This window comes from Poecilia formosa, unplaced genomic scaffold (genome assembly GCF_000485575.1).
Source record: "Poecilia formosa unplaced genomic scaffold, Poecilia_formosa-5.1.2 Scaffold44, whole genome shotgun sequence".
In the NCBI taxonomy this organism is placed as follows: domain Eukaryota; kingdom Metazoa; phylum Chordata; class Actinopteri; order Cyprinodontiformes; family Poeciliidae; genus Poecilia; species Poecilia formosa.
This window is the reverse complement of record NW_006799983.1, coordinates 2,847,828-2,868,588: the sequence shown is the minus strand read 5'-3', so window position 1 is coordinate 2,868,588 and position 20,761 is coordinate 2,847,828. Positions and strand designations below refer to the sequence as shown.

Below are 20,761 nucleotides of genomic sequence, written 5' to 3'. Positions count from 1 at the left end.
AATTTGTGTGATTGGGTTGTGCAACCTAAAATAGCACCGAGTGTTGTTTTCCGGTTTTGTAGGAATCTGTTAAAATCGCCCGAGAACAAACAGCCGTCCGTAATCTTACAGGACTAGTTCTGTGTAAACAGATTAGCGTTTGCGTCGTTGTGTGCGGGCGCGCAGGTGAGTGCGTTTCTGTCCTCTTTGAGTGCAGACTGATCAATACTAATTGGGTTGAGTGTCTCAGACCTGCTTCTTGCCTTTGAACCGCGGGCCTTTTGTAGGCTGACGCGGGGCCAGAAGAGAAAAGGGGACAAGAGGGAAAAGAAAAGGGGGAGACGGGGAGAAAATGGAGGATGTTTGCAAGTCGACGAGCATGACTGACTCCTTCAGCCAAAACTCCGGATATTTATTCAGCATTACTCACTAATCTAAAAAAAAAAAAAAAAAAAGAAAAGAAAATCCTTCTGCCTTTTTGTGTCCCCTCTTTCTATTTCAGTCATATTGGAGGGAAGAGGAGAGTCTGTGTGTGTGTGTGTGTGAGAGTGTGTGTGTGTGTTTCTAAAAGAAGGAATGCCGTTAGTTGATCTTTTAAATTGGCTGTGATAGTACCCTTATAAGTCTTTATGATGTATTAACAGGCTTGTCTCCTCGCTCCCCCTTGTTTACAAACACAAACACTCCCAGAGTATCTCTCCAGCACCGTCCTTCTTTATTCCGTCTCTTTTATGACTTCCACAAAAGCAGCTTGTATTGAGCGAGGTTTGAAGCTCCTCTGGTATTAGCGGGAAGGCATTAGGCATAAACTCAAAGGTATATTAAAGCAACGGCCCTGTTGTTCATATAAACACACCAATTCAATTTGGCATGCCCCACGGGGAATGGGATTTCAGCAGCTTCCGAGAGCAGCAGCAGAAACAGGGGGAGGAGGGGGGAGAGAGGCAGCGGTGAGGTAAGACAAGTAGATGTGGCATGAAGGGATCTCGGAGAAGTGCAGAAGCAGGAAAGGGGAGAAAGGGAAACGAGGAGGAGGGAGAAAAGGGAGAGAGGTTAGGGCTGCAATGCAGAGATTAGCATACTGGAGGAACATTGTGGTTTATAATTTTTGTTGCATTGAATCTCATAATGTGGATGGTTGTGTTCATATAGCGCCTTGAAAAAGTATTAATATCCCTGGAACCTTTTTTAATTTTTGATAAAAGAAGGATGTTATTTGGATTTCATGTTAGACCTACATAATTATTAAGTGGATGGAAAATGACACATGTTATAAAATAATTTTACAAAGAAAATAATTTATATAAAAAAAAACAAAGAAAAAAACCTTTTAGCTGGAAGGCGATCCTCTCTCCAGGACGCAGCCTCTTAACAAATTTTCCCTCAGAATTTTTTTGTCATTCCCACAGCATGATGCTGCCAACCATTTTTCACTGTGTGCTTTTAGTGTGATGTGCCGTGTAAGTTTTCTGCTGCTGCTTAGCATTTTGGATAAAAACTCATTCTTGGTCTAATCTAACCAAAGCCTCTTTTTTATTTGCCACTTACTGCACTACTTAAAAAAAACAAAAACAAAATAAAAAAACAAGTTGACACCTTCTCTGTCATTAAAAAGGCTTTAAAGTGTGGGAGTTATATCACCTTTTTTTGTGAGGTTTTGAAACTACAATGTACAACTTTTTAACACCGTGGTGTATCTTGATGCCTAAGCCTACAGCACACACACACACACGCAGTCCAAAATCTTCATTCATGATGGGACTGCCAGCGTCTGCAGTGTGGTTCTCTTCTGCACGCTTGGACAGAGCGCACTGTGGGAAAACCCTGCATTTATATTATTCAGTCCAAGTTCAGATGGGCTTGTCAGGAAAGCTGCTGTTTTTATTACCTGTCAGAGGGGGGGAAAAAAAAAAAACAGTGGATGGATGCAAAAGAGGGGAGCAAATTAAACGACACTAAATGAGACCCCCTATCTCTCTGCTCTCATGCCATTCCTCCCAGCGCCGCTGACACACGCAGACTCTGACAGCACGCTGTTGTTCAGCTCTATCTGTGGGCTACCTTCAACTGGGGTTTATCTGTCAGTCAGATGCGGCAATTATTTTGTTCGTCACCAAGTTACATCTTTAGCCGGTATGGAATCAGCTGAGCCAGGCGCTGGCTCTTGGGTGGAAAGAGAGGTCTCGGGTTTTTATTGAATGAATTTGATGCTGATTTGACATCTATAAACGAATCAAAGCATGAAAATGTGCATTAATATGTTCTTAAAGATGATTTATGCATCATTTGAGGAAGTGAGGGAAGACCTTGGTGTTTCCTCCCATTACTTCCCCACCCAGCAAAGGCTCTCCCCCCTTCCTACCCCTTTCAGCCAGGCATAACCTCTGCCATCTGCCCACTCCCCTCCTCTTACCATCTTCCTCCCGTTTTCCGTCTCCCCTTGTTTTCCTCCTCCTCCCCCTGGACCTCTCAACACCTCCCTCCTCCCGCTGTTCATTTAGGACCTTTATGAAGGCCTTTTTGCTTGCATTCAGTGGAATATTAACTCTTGTTATTAGAGATTTGTGTTGCTGTGACACAAAATGGAAGGATGCTGGCAAAATGTATTTACACTTTCTTTCTCATATAATTTTCTGCAATATAAGAGGGTGAATAATAACGAAGGACTGTAGTTCGCATCTAATGATGTAGCAAAAATATAGTTTTTAATCATGATTCTTCATGTAAAAGCATAGTTCCTAACCACAAAAAGAACATATCTGAAATGATTAGTTTGTGCAAGTTTGCAAACTTCTGATAAGCAAGATGTGAAAATGATTAGTGTGTGCAAATGTATCATTGCTATCATCTCAGTACTTGTCATGGTTTCATCACTCATAATCATCCTAACATACGGATAATAATTACAGTATTCAGCTCACACTCTTATGCTTCATAAGGTGACAGGAAGCTGTTAGCGATTTACTTTACAAACACACACACGCACGCACGCACGCACGCACGCACGCACGCACACACACACACACACACTCAAAGCTCTTTATTGTAAATGTCTGAAAGGAAGTTGCCTGAGATTATTTAACTTTATGCTATAACTAACAGCATAAACTAGAACATCTTTATAATTGCAAACAGAAGCTGAAAGTCAACTTACTTAGCATCAGATCCTAGTGGCTGCTGAAGGCTAATGTCCCAATGTGTGGTATAAAATGGGTCAGACGTTTAGAAAAGGTTTCCAGGGATAATTGTTTGCTTTATGATTTTGTGTTTTGAAGACATTGTACTTTTATATTAAACTCAAAGGCTTGGTTTAGGTTAGATATATTAATATTTGAGGATTTTATGAATATAAACAATATTTAAGTATTTGAAATTCTTTGGGAACACCATGGAGTTACCAGAGAGGAGGCATATTAAACCTAGCAGGCATCATTTACCCCTGCTGATGTATTTAATTATCTGTTAATGTACTGTAATTTACATTAGTAAAACTGCACCAAAACTGACTGCAGCCCACGGCCCACATCTTTGTAATCCTGAGTATAAAGTCTAAACTACAGCTAAATAACAGTTGGTTCTCTTTGCTGGTTAAAATATTCTGTCTGGATACATTAAAATGTTTTTTTTTATTCTTTACCAAAAAATGTAAGGCTGATTTCAGTGTAATTTTCCTGACTGTCGATAGCTATTTTTATTACTAGTGGTTCTAGAAGTACGTAGGTAATTCAAAGAAATGCGTTTGATTTTTAGAGGGGATTTTTAATGAGATCTCGTGATATTAGAACATGAAATTTCTCGACAAATTGAAGTAGGTCTCCTGAAAAGAGAAATCATCAAATGTGGTTTGACAAACAAGACAAATTATTTGTATTTACCTCAAGAAGTGATATAGTGATACACTAAAACGAAGTAACTAAACCAAAGTTTGCATCTCAGTGTATCAAAGTAAATAAAAGTCTGTGGAAATGTGGAAGTTGTCTCTGTGAGAAAACTTAATTATTATTTCTGCACCTATGACAGAGTGAGACTTTAAGCAACAACAGGAAGCAAAGTTGCTCTGGTTTATCCCTCAGTTTCCCCTTACTGATGACAGATGATGTTGGATTTGGAAATCTGAGTGAAGGAATGAATTAACACTCCCTAGAACATGATCACTGATACTGCTTGTTATAACTGTGCCAATTTAAGATTAAATTTAAAATGTCAACTTCAAATCGTTTTGTTTAAAAATGGAAAAAATCCTGCTTTACAGTGACTGACTTCTCACACATGTGGAGTGACACCTCCTTTGCTCCAAATATAAATAATTCAGGACCACGAAAAGCAGGAGGACCACATGAGATGTATTTTTGCTGGTTTTATCTGTTTTTGTTTTAATTAAGGGCACTTAAAACGAATATCAACAGTTTAAAGCTTTAAAGCTTAAGATGGACAATAATCAGTGACAAAACTCTTTAAAGTTTAGAGGTGTATAAAAAAAAGCATAAAAAGTGGACTAATGGCAAGATTTCCATGAAAAATATGATTTAAAACGTTTGCCTCTGGTTATTTTCTTACATTTTGACTGTTAAATGTTGCATAAAGTTCAGACTGCTACCTGCAAAGTGCGAAGGACAGCTGAATGATTCATAAACTGTATTTGAACGAAGCGATAAAAGAGCCATATTGGGTGCCCCTCTTCTAATCCTCTATTGTTCGTTGTCTGTCCCCCGTCCCACAGAGGGGCTGCTCTAATTAAAGACTAATAATTGTATTGTTTTTTCAAGCCTATTGAGACAGAGATTCTGCTCTTCAATCATTCTCTGCCTCCCATGTAGCCTGGCCATGGAGGGCTATCTCTCTGGATGAAGTCTTAAAAACATGCTGTGAATAACTCTTTGGGTGTGTGTTTTTGCAGCTGTGTATGTGTGTCTGAGGGGGGAGGAGGGAAAGGAGGAATGAAATGGGTAAATCTAAATTAAAACTTTAAAGCATCATTATTTAATTACCCCAAAGGCTGTGGATTTGAAGGATTGAAGGGTGGCTTTGTGTGTGTGTGTATTTGCTCATGCAAACATGTGCTGCTATCCAGGATTATTTCACTTTTTCAATTTGCCTTTTCTGCTCAAAATGTGTGTGTGTGTGTGTGTGTGTGTGTGCGTGCGTGCGTGCGTGCGTGCATGCATGTGTGTGTGTGTGAACCTGTGTTATTGGTTATTGGTTGCCCAATCCCATTGCCCCCTCCTTCACCTCTATCCTGCACACACGTACATGCAGACACACATGCTGAAGCGCCGCCAGATAAAAAGGCATTATGGTAAATTCCACTTAATGACAAATTTTTAATTTGGGGAACAGGGCCTGGTGAATGGAGCTTAATTACCGGGGCCAAAGATCCCTCGGAAAAATAACCCTCTCGACGTGCCCAACCTGCCCGATAATGGAGCGCTCTGCAAAATGGTTTAGATTAACCAGCTCCGTTTATCTCGCCTCCTGCAATCCCCCCCCCTCCGCCTCCTCCTCTGTATAATAACAAAAATAACAATCATGAAAATTCTATCTGCCTCCCAGCCCCCATCAGCCCGCTCCCCTCTCTCGCCTCTCTGCCCTCCCGCCCTCTGCCTTGCTCACTCCCGCAGGAGGAAATTCATCAAAATGAAATTGAGGTTGCAACTCAGTGGTTTTATTAAAATATATTTCCCCCTCACAGATGACAACAGACTGCATATTTGTGTTTTGGTGCCAAAGACAAAAGGGACAGCAGGAAAAATATGGTCATTGTTTTTATCGGAGGTATTTTGTCAACAAAAAGAATTACTTGAGTAATAAAATGTACACACTTGTTGATTATTAGCTGTTTGGCCAGCTCTCCAAATGATATGAAGCTCCACTCTGACCTCCTTTTACAAATAGGAGCTTGGCGTGAAACCCTGTGCTATATAGTTTTGTCATTTGGGAAAGTAAAAATAACAACAACAAAAAAAAAAAAGTTCAAACTAGTGCAATTTTTCTGACCCATAGATTCAGAAAATCCTTAATTCTGCTACAAGCTACTGTTTACCAATGCTGTTTCTTCTTTCATCCAGAAGAAAGTGTCAAAAATAAATGCTGTATTTTGATACTATTTAGCATCATGTGTAAAGTTTTCTGGGTTTTATAACAAGGTGTAAAACATATAATCTTCCATAATGGTTTGTGAAGAGCAAGTATAAAAACACTACAATTTCTCTGTAATACTAAGAGTGAGATGTCTTGAAAGGGCAAAGGTTTTTGCAGATAACAGGAAGGCTCAATGGTGAACAGCACCATTGAGCTGTTTTTAGAGATTGTGGTGGCTTTTTGAAAAGCTAAAGTTTTAGTAAGGATCTACGATTCACTATGAAATACACAGACATCTGTTTTAGTAATGTTAGCCTTGCTAAAAGTGATAAATGTGTCATATCTCGTCTGAAGCAGTGGGCACACCATGCTCAGACTAAGAAAGAGCTCTGCAACAACCTGCTTCCTGTTGTATTAGATCAGTGTGATCTAATTTTGTTCAACTACTGACTGTTTCATGCATTTTTTTACCGTCACATAATGTATCAGGGAACATCTGAGCATCTTAATGTAAACGGGCAAATGAGTTATATGGTCAGTTCACAGATCAGCTATGTACTACTTGTTCTAAGCCTGTCTTAATTAACATCAGACCTGGGAGTATGCCATTAAAATGTCTTGAAAATGATGAAGTGTTTAACATGTCTCAGAGAACACATTGTTGAATCTGGCCTGAATGGGTTAATAAAAACTCTGATTATCAGCAGACTGATGATCATTTCTGTGTTTCAGATTAATAATCATTGCTCAACACACAGCAAGCGGATATTAAAAAGACACAGTGACTTCCTGTCTTCCATCAAACCTGCAGATATGCGCTGGCCCGGCTCTGGGTAACATTCGATGTGGTGGATGTGCGCACACACAAGTGCACACATGACACCACTTTTACTTTTCTTGGCATTCTTTGGTCCCTGTTGTTGTGTACCCTGATTGGACCGTGTGGTTGCCATGCGGTTGCCAGGCCGCGCCCCTGCTGTGTGGTAATTGGTGTCTGTGGTGTTGCCGCGTGGCGGCGGAGGTTTGACTGACAGCTTTGGCCACCTGCCCTGCCCTGGCTGCCAACATGGTGCGGAAGGGGGTGAAGAGGAAAAGGAGGAGGTGGCACGGGCGAGCAGAGGGTGAGCGCTTGACATGTCACAGGGGGAAGCATGGTGGGGGTTGAGGGGGTGCTTACATATCACATCATTAAAGATGAGGTGCACTGAAGTATGTTGTTTGATGTACACAAGGTGGAAATTAGATTGGAAAGCCACACACAAAAATCCCTCTCACCTGGATGAAGGCGTTGATTTTCACATTAGTCGTCCAAAAACAAAAAGTGGCTGAAATTCTTGAAATATTTAAATTGATCAAAACATTTTTGCATCTGTTTCAACATTATATTTGATATGGTCATGACTAGATTATGTCAAATTAAGCATGTTTTTGGTAGCTGAAAGAAATGCTGGGCAGTTACCATAACAGATGGTGTATAAGGAAATGTGACAACTTGGGTTTAAGTTTGGAAATGTCTACTTTGCGTTAATCCTTAAAGAGCCTGGCTGTAAAATGTTAATATATGCTGTGCAGCAGATACTTAGAAACTACTAAATTTAGCTGCTGTTTGTTCATTTTTGAGTAAATTGTAAATCATGCATCAAGATCAAAATGGCAAAACTAAAGTGTCATAGAATTTAAGTGAAAGTCTATTTTAGGAACTTTAGGTGTAAGTACACCACTTTTGTTTTTAATGCAATTGCTTAGACCATCTCACACTTTTAGATTATTTAAAAATATTGAGATACATCGAAGGCGTTGGTGTATTTAATCCAGGTTATTTTACAGTGACAGTCTCATGCATAAGCCCTACAATTTTAAATCTGTTTGAAAGAGACATAAATGTCAGTGCTTCTGTGTTGATGTGCCACACCAAACTCCAGGCACAACATCACAACACTACTATAAAACATTATTTTGAAATTAATGTTAATTTTAAGCTTTTTTTTTTCTTTTTTTTTTTACAAATTGTCTTTGATATAAATATTTGACTCACTGATGGAACCTTTCCTTTACCAGGTTCACTGTAACAGAACATTGACACTTTACAATTTTTTGTTGTTCTTGCATTGTGTTTTTTTCTTTGTTTTGCATAGTTAAACTAATCGTAATACTAAACGATGACCTCTGTAAGCATACAAATAATGATTTCGCTCACTAAACCCCAAATATTTATATATAAATTTATATTGCATTATATATAATATTAGTAAATACCTCTCAAACTTTGCTACCCTTAGCAGCACCAATTGTCATCAAGAACGTTACATCGCTGTGGTGAAATTTTGACTCACTCTTTTTTTGCAGCATCTTAGGCAGATTTAAGTTTAGGTTTTGACTAGACCACTTCATGTTTCATTTATTCATTTATTTTGAGGCATTCCGATTTGGCTTTACCAGTGTGCTGTGGACACACTTCATAACCAAAATGCACCAACTAGTGGCTGGACATTTCTCCCTCAGGATTCACTAGTAATGAGCAGAGTTCATGGTTCTATCATGACAGGTAGTCCAGGTTCAGAAGCAACGCAGCCCCAGATCATGTTTTGACTCTAGATGTGACATCCTTTTCTTAAAATACAGTGCTAGGTATATGCAATGGGACAAAGAAAATCCTACTTTGTCTCATCAGAATGTTTTTCTAAATGTGAGACGGGTCTTTGTGCTCTTTTGGTCAGCTATGGTTTTCTCATTTGAACTCTGCCATGGAGGCCATTTTTTCTCAGTTTCTTTCTCAGTTTTAAATCAGGAACAGTGATCTGATCTTAGGCACGTGAGGCCAGTAGTGCTTTATCTGCTTGGCTTTGATTTCTTTGTGATGTGTCATTAATGCACTGTTTCATGTTTTCTCCATCTGAGCCTTAGATATAGATATTACATATCTATATCTAGGATATAGATATGTAATCATATCTATATCCTAGATGGTGTCTGTAACTTTGACTCTTATGTGTTTAATTTCTTTTTATCAGTGTGTGTTTAGGTTTCTTCTACTGTTTGTGGTCAGACAGTTTTTATTTGAAAGCTTTCTTGCTTCTACTTGTTTTGCAGTAATCAGGCTTGGCTGTGATAAATGATTAACCAAACTGTGGCTCATCACAGTTAGATCATGATTTCACTCTTTCACACAAGACCAGTTGATTTCAGATGGTGCTTTCCCTAATGAACAAAATCATCATTGATAAGTTTTATTCTGTATTTTCTCATAATTTTTTTATCTAGTATTTACATTTGTTTGATCTTAAATATTTCAGTGACAATAAATCAAAATCAGAAGAAATCTGAAAAGATTCACATACATTTTTTTCTGCACTGTAGCTGCTTTGCCCATTATCTCCTGTATGTTTTCAGATGCTTCTGCCTCCTTTCCTCTGCTACTCAGCTTTCATGTTCTTCATCTCCTCCTGACCCCTCCTCATCTTCTCATTGTTCGTTTTCATCTCACTTGCTCAGTTTCTTCCTTCTGTTTTACACTCTTTTGCTGTGTTTCAATCTCACTGAGGGGAAGCCTGTATGGCAAGAGGTGATGTCCCAGAAGAAATGCTTTTTTTGTGCACACACTCAGACACACACTCCCACACACCCTCACCATTGTCATGTTTGCCGTTGCTAATCCTGCCCTGCCGCTTCAGTATCAAACATAACCTACGTTTGGGGTGAAAGGCCGCTGTTTTACTTCTCCTGTGTGTGTGTGAACGCATACTGACTGGTGGATTAATGAGCCTGGGCGGGTTGGCTTGCTGTGCCTGGTTAAGTGCTGGGACAAGAGAGTGGGAATCCAATCCAGGCCTCAGATTTGGTTTAAATGAAGGCCGATTTTAGGCAACAACAAACTGAACACAGACAGGCCTGAGCGTACGGCTGGTCTCTGCCTCGTCCTTGGTTTATCAGACTTAAACCATCCTGTCTGAACCTTATCCCATTTGTGTGTGCGCATCACCCCAGGAGACCCGGGTGTTCATGGTTCATTAGCCACACGTACACTTCCGTTCTGCTCTTGCTGGTAAAAGGGACAGATTCACACCCACACATACGCGCACACACACTCAATTCCTCTGTTTTGTTTTGTTCTGCCGGCTCTGATGAACAGGCACGCAGCTTCCTCCCCTCTCCTCCTCGTCTTCTAGTAATCAGGGTACCTCTGAGACAGACAGGTAGCATCTGTCGCTTTCTCTCCCCTGATCCGGCCCTCCCTCCGTTTCTCAGTCTCCCTCTCTTCCATGCCATTGTGCTGCATTACCCTTGACGATAGAGTGATGAGATAATGAACGAGTTATCCTCCAGAAATAGTCAGCCGAAGTCCCAGAAAGTGGAGTGAATTGGACTTTTCCTCAAATTTCTATCAGGTGACTCGGGCGCTGTTTGGCACACTGATGTCTGATGGTGACGGCAGCCACCTTAACATCAAAGATCGTTGGGCGTACACCTCTTAGTTGGGTGCTAGGAGTGCCTCCCCATTAGATCTGTTGAAATTGAGCAGTTGCGGTCGACACGGCGGAGGCCTCTCGTGAGTCTGTTCAGATGCTCGAAGAAGCTGCTGCCATCTGCTTTTTCAGCTCCAGACTCCTTCATATCCGCCGGGCCACGATGGAACGAGGCTGTGATGGTTTGGTTTTGAACAGGGCCTCCGGGGTGATTAGCATATTTTCACCCTGTGTACAGACAACAGACCAACCCACCCACCCTCTCCTTCCCTTCCCTCTCCTTCACCCCTCCACTCATGTGTTTGATTCCTCGGCCGTGACAAAGAGCTTCACCCTTTATCTACGTGTGTGTGTGTTGGCTCGGTGAGATGGGGGTGGCCTTTAGATTAAGGGAAAGCTTCCTGCTCTTTATTTGGGGAGTCCCCCTGGGAGACGCCTTGGGAACGACTTTCGTTGAGTCACTAACGCCTACTTACATTCACACATACACAGATGCACTTCAGCACACACACACACCCACACACCTTTCACCCCTCTTTTTTTTTCAGCTGCCCATTGACCGGGTACTGGTTGTTGTGTAACACCAGCTAAGCGTGCAAAGAGGCATACACATGTCCCACTGAGGCCCCCTAGTCTGCTCACAGTAGCCCAGCATTAGGAGACCTCTTTGCTCTCCCCTCAATGTAAACTCACAATCACCAACTGGAAGAAAATATCTTACTTTGCTGTGACAATAAAAGTAAAAACGGATGCACCTTTGCAGGTATTTAAAAAAACTGAAGTGAACTTCTGCTGAAATTACACCTTTATTGAGCGGCCAAATGCTGGGAGGTACGCTTTGCGTCAAGCCCACTTGGTTGCAAATTTATGGATTTTATTGGGGAACTATAAAGACGTAAAACAGTCAAGTCAGTTTTTAAAACTGAAATGGATAAACAATAGAGTTCTGAACATTTTTATATAAATTACAGCTGAAACCACAAAAGCCACAGGAGCATCTCAATAAATTGGAACCTCACCCAGCACTTTATTTGTGATTAATCAAATTGAAGAAGTTTATTATAAAGTAATGTATTTTAAGCCTTTACGTCTGTTCAATTTGAAGATGTTGGCCTACAGCTAATACAGAGTCGAAATTCAGTCTCTCTGAAAATTAGAATACAAATGGAGAAAGGCTTTTTTTAGAGTTAGGTTGTGAATCTAAAACAGACCAAATTTATTTTGTTTTAGGTCAGTTACCAAAATAATTTCAATTTACTAAATGCCACAATAACAAGAGAAAGAATGTGACAGAGGTTTATATAAAGTCTTCAGAATCAGAGGTTTACATACATTTCCTGAGTATTTGGTAAAATGTATGACTTGGCTTTTGAGTTTTCTTCCTGACGTTAATCACAATAGTTTATTGAGGTCTCGCTTATTCCTCAGGACATCAGGGCTTCATGATGGTCACACCAGAACATTGACCTTGTCATCATGAAGCCACTTTGTAACCATTTTGGCTGTATGCTCAGGATTATTATCCACATGGAAGACCCATTTGAGCCCAAGCTTCAACTTCCTGTGTGCTGCTTTTACTTGTTCCTTCAATATTTTTACATAATGTTCTTTCTTTTTGACGTCATCTATTTAATTAATAACCAGGTCCCTCTGGAACAAAGCACCCCCATAGCATAATGCTGCCACCCCCATACTTTACAGTTAGGATGGTTCAAGCATCCCTGTTTTTCCTCCATACATAACGATGGTTGTTATAGTCAAACAGTTTCACTTTACTTTCATCAAACTGCAGAAAAGTCTCCAAAAATCAAGGTTTTTGTTGCTGTGTGCCTTGGCAAACTGCAGTCTGGTTTGTTGAGTATTGTTGAATCATAAATCTTGGTTTGATTTATGATATGTATCTTTTGCAGCTTGGTTAATTTTAAAGACTAAGAATAAGAATAGGTCTACATAAGAGCATATGAGATAGTACATCATTCATAACCCTTAGAGCCTTTCCTAAATTGAGCCATTTAGGAAAGGGAAAGCAATTTTATTGGCATTGCACATTTTCAGAAACAAGGCAAAGTTCTCATGATTAAAAGCAAAATAAAACAACAACCAAAACACAAATAAAGCAAAGCAATAGCACAATGAAAAACAGACTGTAGTCGATAATCTAGTTGTAATTAATCAAAGATAACTCTTAGAAATTAAATTTTAGCCTAGAAAAGGAAATCAGCGTTTTGGCTGGGGAAGCAGAGTAGAATTCATCCAGGAGGCCTGAGTGGTCTGAAAGGTTGATACATCAACAACAACAACAACAGGTCTTTAATGTATTTTGGTTCAAAGTCATTGAGTAATTTATCAACTGTTTTTAGTGCGAACATGAGCAGCAACGTTCTGGATCACCTGCAGCCGATTGGTTGGTATTTTTAGGTAGCTTTGTGAAGACACTCTTGCAGTAATCAATGCGATTAAAAACAAACACATGCATGAGTTTCTCTAGATGTCACTGGGACATTATTCCTTTAGTTCTAGAAATGTTCTTCAGGTGATTAAAGGCTGACTCTTTAATTGTCTTTATGTGACTGAAAGCTCAGATCTGAGTTCATCACTACTCTACAGATTTCAACTCATTTTAAAGAAGCTCTTCGTTATCTCAGATCCATCAAGCAAAATTGTACTTCAGGATTTGAAGCACACACTGAGTGTTGGTGACGGCACGGGGTTGCTGGTTTTTGTGATGGTGTCTGTGTGTGTATTTAGAGGTGAAGGTCGAGGCAGAAAGAAACCCCATCCAAACAGCAGCCATTTTAATTTGTTTGACAGGGAAGAGAGGTGATAACCTCCCTCTGCAGCCTCTCACCCGGGGAAGGGTGGGAGGGTTAGAAAACAAGGAGAGGAGGCAAAAGCAAAAGGAAGGAGGGAAGAGCTGCATAGCGATAAGAGGGCTGGATAGAGAGAATCTGAAAGAGGACTGGAGGAGAGAAGGGTGGAAAGGAGAGTGTAATATTTGATTATGGCTCAAGGCTGTGTGTTTATCCAAAGGCTAAAGACTGCCAACCAGCTAATCGCGAGAGGTCGATGTGTGTGGGTGTGTCTGTGTTCCTGAAAGCATGTGTGGGTCATCGCTATCGGCACATAATTTTATGCCGGCTACACGTGTCTGTGTGTTTGTGCTTGTGTGAACGTTAGGATTTCTGGATGTCGGTTACAGTTCTGTGGGCCTGAGGAGAATACGGCGCGCTCCCTCAGGGTGCTGTTAGTGCCACTCTCATACAGATGTGCCGGGCTGCCATTGTGTCAGTTTCACTGTGGGTTAACGTGTGTGTGTGCGTGTGTGTGTGTGTGTCCCCTCTGTCACAGGAAGCAAAAGCCATCCCACAGGATTTAGAGTTCCTAACAGGGTTGTTTGGTTTTGTGGAGTTTATACGTTGTGGCTTGTTTTGAATCCTGATTCAAATGTGCAGTCACATATATTTTTTTTAAAGATTTATTTACTGGCACCAAGAAAAAAATGGCCAAAAATAAAGCACAAATGGAAAGGACACAAGTTCAGATACACCAGTCTAAAACCTGAAAGGTTTGTGGTTCTTTTGCGCATCTCCCCTTTACTCTAATGCCTCTCAATAAAATCCTGCATAACCAGGTGCCACCTAATTAGTTAAGAGTATAAATGGTCTAATGTCACTTTACAGCTGTTCTGCGAAGGCCTCAGAGGACTGTTGGGAAACGAATATTAAAAAGTATGTGACATAACAGCAAACTCTCCAAACCAGCTATCAGAGCAGTAGGCAATAGTGTGCTAACTCTGGAGGAGCTGCAGAACTCCACAGCTCAGCCTGGAGAGTCTTAGTCCTGCACACATAAGGTCTTCATGGATCAGTAGAAAAAGGAAGAAAACTTTTCTTTCTTGCCTCATTTATGGAGGTGAAGATAGATTGATTAAGACTGGGAAAGAGATTCACCCTCCTGCAGACCAGTGACGCTAAATATATACAAATGGAAAGATTTAGGTCACAACATATTCACATGTAAGAAAGGCCTGGTGGAAAAATAGCTCAACTTTCTCTTGCAGTGAAAGGTTGTTCTTTAAAGTACCGACTCGTGTGAACCAAGTATTTAAAAACATGTTTGCAAACCATATATTCTCTTATTTCCGCTTCACAACCAGGCATTACTTTGTGTTGGTCCTTTCACTAAAACCTCTGCATTTGACATTCAGTGTGACAATCCTCTCTACTCATCTGGAGTCCATACAAACAAACAGTGGTATATATAAAAAATAATTAAATACAGTTGAAAAAACATCCAGCCCTCTGTCACTTTAAAATGTTTTTTTTTTTTTTTTTGCATAAATGTTTGTGCTGCAATTAATTAAACATTTTTTTTCTTTTTATCAGATGCTGACAAAGAAGAAGAAGAAGAAAAAGAAGAAGGAAGTTGGATTGTTTCAGAGAAAGATAAGGAGGTTGGTGCTGATTACCAAATTAAATTAATTAGCTCACTTTCATAGTTTACTGTCACATTAATCTCCTTTTGCTTTCTGAGATTACTTTTTAGTTTCCTTTGATAAATAAAAATAGTTTGCCGTGAGAAGATTCCTATTTGGATTTTCCGATGTTTATGTCGTCCCTTTCTTTGTATGAATTAAACATTTAGGTCTTAATATAAAAAATGAAATGTCCAACTCATAATCAGTCTTTTCTTGTCGTTTCAGGCTCAGATCTTTAACAAAGGCCAGGGTCCCAGGATCGCAGTGCACCGTATGTCTAACCGATACTACACTGGGAAGAACATCCAATGCAGAAACTGCAACAAGACAGGACATCTGTCAAAGAGCTGTCCTCACCCCAAAGTAGGTTTGCGCTAATGCGATGTAGCACGGCCATCTTGTAAATAATGAACCTAAAAATGCAAGCAAACTTGCTAACTGCATTATGCTAATTGTGTTTCTGCAGAAGGTGACGCCTTGCTTTCTTTGCGGCTCAATGGGTCACCAGGCCATCACATGTCCCAATAAGCACTGCAACAACTGTGGGCAGCCTGGACACCTCAGCAGGTTCTGCAGCGAGAGATCTTATTGGCACAAACAGTGCCATCGCTGCAGCATGAGGGGACACTTCTGCGATGTGAGTAGAGGGCCATGACGATTGTCTTTTCACTTTTCTCTCGAGATGTTGCACTTATTTTCAAAATGTTGTTATCCAAACCAACATATCCTTATTTAAAGGCACTGAGTGGGCCAGAATGTTAGAACCAGTGGAAAGTGCCTGTTCCTGCTGGTATTGCTGTGTTTTTGGCTGAGTTGCTTCGATACGTTGAATTTATCTGTCATACAGATCATAGAGTGATCTCTAAGCATGTCTGGTGTCCCTAAGCATGTTTCAACAGTATCATTGTTGTGAGGCTGCAGGACAGAAATGCGGCTTTTTGATGCTGCACATGGATCCATGTGCAACATGGATGTCTTATGGACCATTACAAATACAGAAACTGGTGCATTTTGGACAAATCTCATGGTTCGCACAACATTCACAGGTGGCGGGAACCATTAAAGAACAATATGTCCTGAGTTACAAGAAAGGACTGCTGCATCATGGTGCTGATAAGACAAATGATCCAGGTGCTATCAGGTTTCCAAACTAAATTATTGCCACTCCATTTAGTGATAGTCAAAGGGATCTCTCTGAAATACTTCTTCCAGTTTTTACATGACATCTTAATGCAGCATATTCATATGGATTACACAAATGCATTAGTCAATAAGCTGAATTAATTACCTGTGTTGATTTCAAACCGTCTTCTCTGTCTCGATGCAGTTTCTTGTTGTTTGACCTCCATATTCATACAGTTAGGCTCAGAGTCATCTCTACAAATTTAGATATAAAGTTATTTTCGTTAATCCAAGATTTCTAGTGGGAAGTAACACATGCATGTTCCTGAAGATATTTAATAAAAATGAAGGCATTAATTATTTGCATTCTCCTCAATAATTGATGGAAAGGCCTTTCCTTGGTGTTGCAGCAGTCAAACCTTTATTAAAGTTGCTGTAGTTTCCTGTTTCCTCTGGCATTTTCTGAATCTTTGAGGATGGAAGGCCTCCTTGCTATCACCCTAATCGTTCTCTCCCTCCACAGGACTCTGGCTGGTCCACTTGAAATCATTAATATTGCTTCCAGTCAGAAAAAAAGACTGGCCAGAGCTAAAATAATACTTTACATCTAAATCTGCCAGCCTAATTCCACATGCTTTAAAACACTGTGTTGTTAAAATGGACATAACGACTTGCATGCCAGGGTTGTCAACTAGGTGAGCTCATTACCAATCACATTTACCCCCTCAGTCTCTCTAATCACCCCACTTCTCAGTCACCAGAGGTCAACTCACATTGCTGCTCACATTAATAGATACTTAAGTAATTAGAACTTAGGTATTCCAGCTGTTTGTGTGTCTGAAAGATGCATTTAAAGACCATTAATGACAATTATCACAGTGCTCCATCACTAGCTGAGCCATTTTTACACAAATACTACAGGAGGAGGAACTGAATGGAAGAAGCAGTCTGCCGCTGCCCTCTTTTTCTTTTTTCTGTCTCGCTCTCTCTCCCTCTTCGTCAGTCAGTCATGTACTGTGCTCTGTGTGATGGATGAGTAACCAGGTGAACACCAGAGGGAGAGGGTACACCAGGACACACACAAGCCAATTTCTCTTTCTTTTTTCCTCTCTTTCTGTCTCTCAAACTCGTCTCTCATCTTCTGAATCAGATCCTTCTGTGAATCTCCCTCTTCTCACCTCTTCTACACATCGCACCACAAACAGCACAAGTCCAAAGATGTGCTCTGATATAATTACCTCTCGCTTGCAATGCACAACTTTTCTTTTTTTCTTTTCTTTATCTCCCCTTACACTCACAAATTACGCTGAACATATTAGTGTGTGTCTGTTTGTGAGAGAAAAAGAGTCAAGTCTCAGTCCCCTGGGCCTTTCTGTGTCTCTCATTAAAGACAGACGGTTGATGGAGCGCGAGTGTGTCGCTCGCCTCGCCTGTCGCCCTCGACAACAGCACACTACCCCAGCGGTTTGGAGGGATGGAGCAAATAGGAGGGGGGAAACGAGCGGCGGGGACGAGGGGTTTGTTGAAGGAAAAAGCTAGATTAAAGGTGGAGAAAGATGCAGCTGTAGAAACCCATCGAAGTTCTTCTCTGTGTTTGAGTCCAACCAGATCCAATTCCCCAACAAAAAACGCTTCAGGAAAAATGTAACTCCCTATTAATGGCATTTTATTTAATATAAAATCAGTCGAGGACCTCTAGTGTGCAAAGACCAAATTAAGATTGGCCTGTTTCACCTTGAATCTGAATTATGTCCTCACTCTGTAGGTATGCAAGTAGATAAATCTCATTGCCTGCGGCGACTGGGGCATTTTCAATTTCCCCGCGGGAAGCGGCGGTGGCGGGTAAAGGATGTCGGAGTGCTTGGGGAACAGCGTGGAGAAGCCCCAGAGATAATGCTTTATCCACACCAGCAACAAAACAACCAACTGACTCACTGACTGTTTCTGAGTGACTGACGGCACACCAGCACCGATACAGAGAGCACTTCTGAGCAGGTTTAGGGAAAGATGTGGGAAGGGACTGAGAGATTCAGAGTGGAAACTGAAAAACAAACCCTGGTATTATTTTCCTGTCTGTTAGTCAGGATCTTTCAGTTCTCGCTCTCACCTTTAACCCGTTGAAACAACAGATTTTAGTTTTCTTTTTCTGTATGCCTTCTGTTTTTACATGAAAGTGTGAAAACAGGATTGTCTTCAACAAACTGTTTTTGTGTAGAAAGTCTTTAAAAAGTTTCTTTATCTCCTTCCAGGATTGTCCAGAGATCTGGAGGCAGTACCACATCACAGTGAGTCACTTTCTTAAATAATTCAGCTCTGTCAAAACAAACATTGAACTGAAGTCAAAAGTTTATCCACTTTTGCTTGTTGAATACCTGCCAGGTTTTGTCCATATGCTGCTGCAACGCACAGGTGTTTTTCTGCCAACAATTTCTGCACTTCCCAGCACAGGAATATACAGCAAATTGAAAAGGGGCCTTTTTTGCAGCAAATGTTTATTTAGAATTAAAAACGAGGCATAAGACAGCACTGCATGTATTTTAATAAAAGCAACTGTTGTTCTGACCATAATTCCAATAATTGCTGGCTAATTTGTAGGAACACTTTCTTATAAGGTCTCCAAAAATAAAAACAAACTAACAAAAAAATCTTAATTAAAACCAGTAAAATAAGTCTTGGGGGAAACACACAAAATGTCTCCACCAAATATTAAACAATCCATTCGCTTAGATTAAACGTGATTGTGCATCAGTGCTGGTGTGATTCACTGTGGCCAAACATCCTCTCTCAGAAACTTCTGAACCCAGTTACAAAATTAACAAAATGTAGGCCTTAATTATTTAGTGGAATAAAAATGGTGCAGCGTTTAAAGGTTTTACTAAGAAAATGCAAAAGGTATGAATTTATCCTCCTTCACTCTGATGTCAAACAACCTATAGAAGTCACCGGACAGTCCAGCTGTTTTCTGAAGACCTTTCAGAGGTTTTTTAAGAAAATGTTGGAGAACAAACAGCAGACCAAGACCAAGGAAGAGTCAGAGATACAGTTTTGTAAAATCTTAATGCATGGTTCGGTTAAAAAACAATAATCCAAACTTTGATCATCTCAGAACTACGTTTGGTACTACATTTGTAAGTAAAGTTGAAAATAGAAACCCGTTTTCTATTTTCCATTATGCTTCTAGCCACGTTGGTGACACAGCAAACATGTCACCAACTTAAAATTTTAAAATATAAAAATTTTGCATGCCTGCAACATAATACACATGGCAGAAAACTCACTTTGGGTAACCCTCAATACACAATCCCCGTAGAGAAACGTGGTGGTTATTAGATCATAAGGTAGCATGGATAGCTGGGCAGAGTTGAAGTGAGGATGGACGAAGCTAAACGCCAGTGGAGCAAAGTTTCACCCTCCAGCAGGACACAAAGCCTGAACATACAGCCAGATCTGTAATGGAAATGTTGATTGTTTATTAGCATGGCTTAGTCAAAGTCAGACCCAAATCCTGTAGGGAATCTATAATCTTGAAAATTACTGTACGCAGATGATTTCCATTTCCGCTCTTGAGCCATTTTGCCATGAAGAATGCAAATAGAAATCAGTGACGTGAAAATCTGGTAAACACACAACCTCAAAAAAACTTGGTTCTTGAGATAACTCAGCACAAATGAGTCATCTCATTTGTGCTGAGATAGACATGTTAGACATGTTTTGTCTAACATGTCTAACACCATGTTAGTTAGACATTTTGTCAGAAATGTAGAAACAGTGTTCCATTTTCCTTCTATTTGTCAATTACTTATTGCTTCGGGTTTGGTCTGTCACATAAAATCCCAATAAAGTACAATGAGACTTGTGGCTGTAAGGTGACGAGATATACTAGGTTTAGGTGTATGAATGCTTTTGTGAGGCCCGGTAGTTGTTACTGCAGCGGCTCCAATTAAAGAAGAGAACAGGGTGGTGATGGTGAATGGGCAGACTAAGCCAGCAGCTTTCTGAACCCAGAGCTTTATAGAGCCAGCGACGCCGGGTCTAATCAGACCGGAAACATGTCGCATCTAAACACCTCAACCTGCTGGAAACAACAAACATCCAGTGATGTTCAAACCAGTTCTTTTAAATCTTTTTGATTTTCCTCAATATAGTGCTTGAAACCGAGCAGTGTTGGTGAGTTAAGATTTCATAAAAATGGAGTAATTTGTAGTTTTACGCATGTGTAATTTCCATTCTCTGTGAGCATAAAAATATCTCTCAAGATCAACTCAAATCTATACATTATCGAAGTGTCCACACATCTTTAAAAAGTCTTAAGCTGATTTATCAAAAATGAAGTCTTCAAAACGTCTCAAACTCACTAGAAAATGTCTAAGTTGGCATTAAATAAGATAATCACAGGTCTTGTATTTAATCTCCTATGTTGTTTATTTTTCTCGCTGGACTCTTCTGTCAGGCAAAAGTTTGAGTTGCATGCAGACACTAACTATCTGCTGATAAACCCTTGCTAGCTAGCTAGCTTTTTTCCATCTATCATTGGTAAATGTAAATCATCACCAACTGGCTGGGCGACGTTCATCTTTGCCACTGTCTCACCTCTGTTGCTGAACAATACAATGCTATGTGCATTTGGTACGAAAAAGCTTGG

The 20,761-nt window shown here is 40.3% G+C and overlaps 1 protein-coding gene across 3 annotated transcripts in view; it reads left to right on the top strand.

Annotated features, from left to right (window-relative positions):
* zcchc7 (zinc finger, CCHC domain containing 7) overlaps positions 1–20,761 on the top strand; it is a 55,280-nt gene that overhangs the window by 19,706 nt on the left and 14,813 nt on the right. For all 3 annotated transcript variants that reach the window (XM_007551942.2, XM_016671442.1, XM_016671443.1), the window contains exons 4-7: positions 14,906–14,973; positions 15,223–15,360; positions 15,464–15,634; positions 18,369–18,404. In XM_007551942.2, the coding sequence (XP_007552004.1) occupies positions 14,906–14,973; positions 15,223–15,360; positions 15,464–15,634; positions 18,369–18,404 (413 nt within the window). The remainder of the gene's footprint in view (positions 1–14,905; positions 14,974–15,222; positions 15,361–15,463; positions 15,635–18,368; positions 18,405–20,761) is intronic.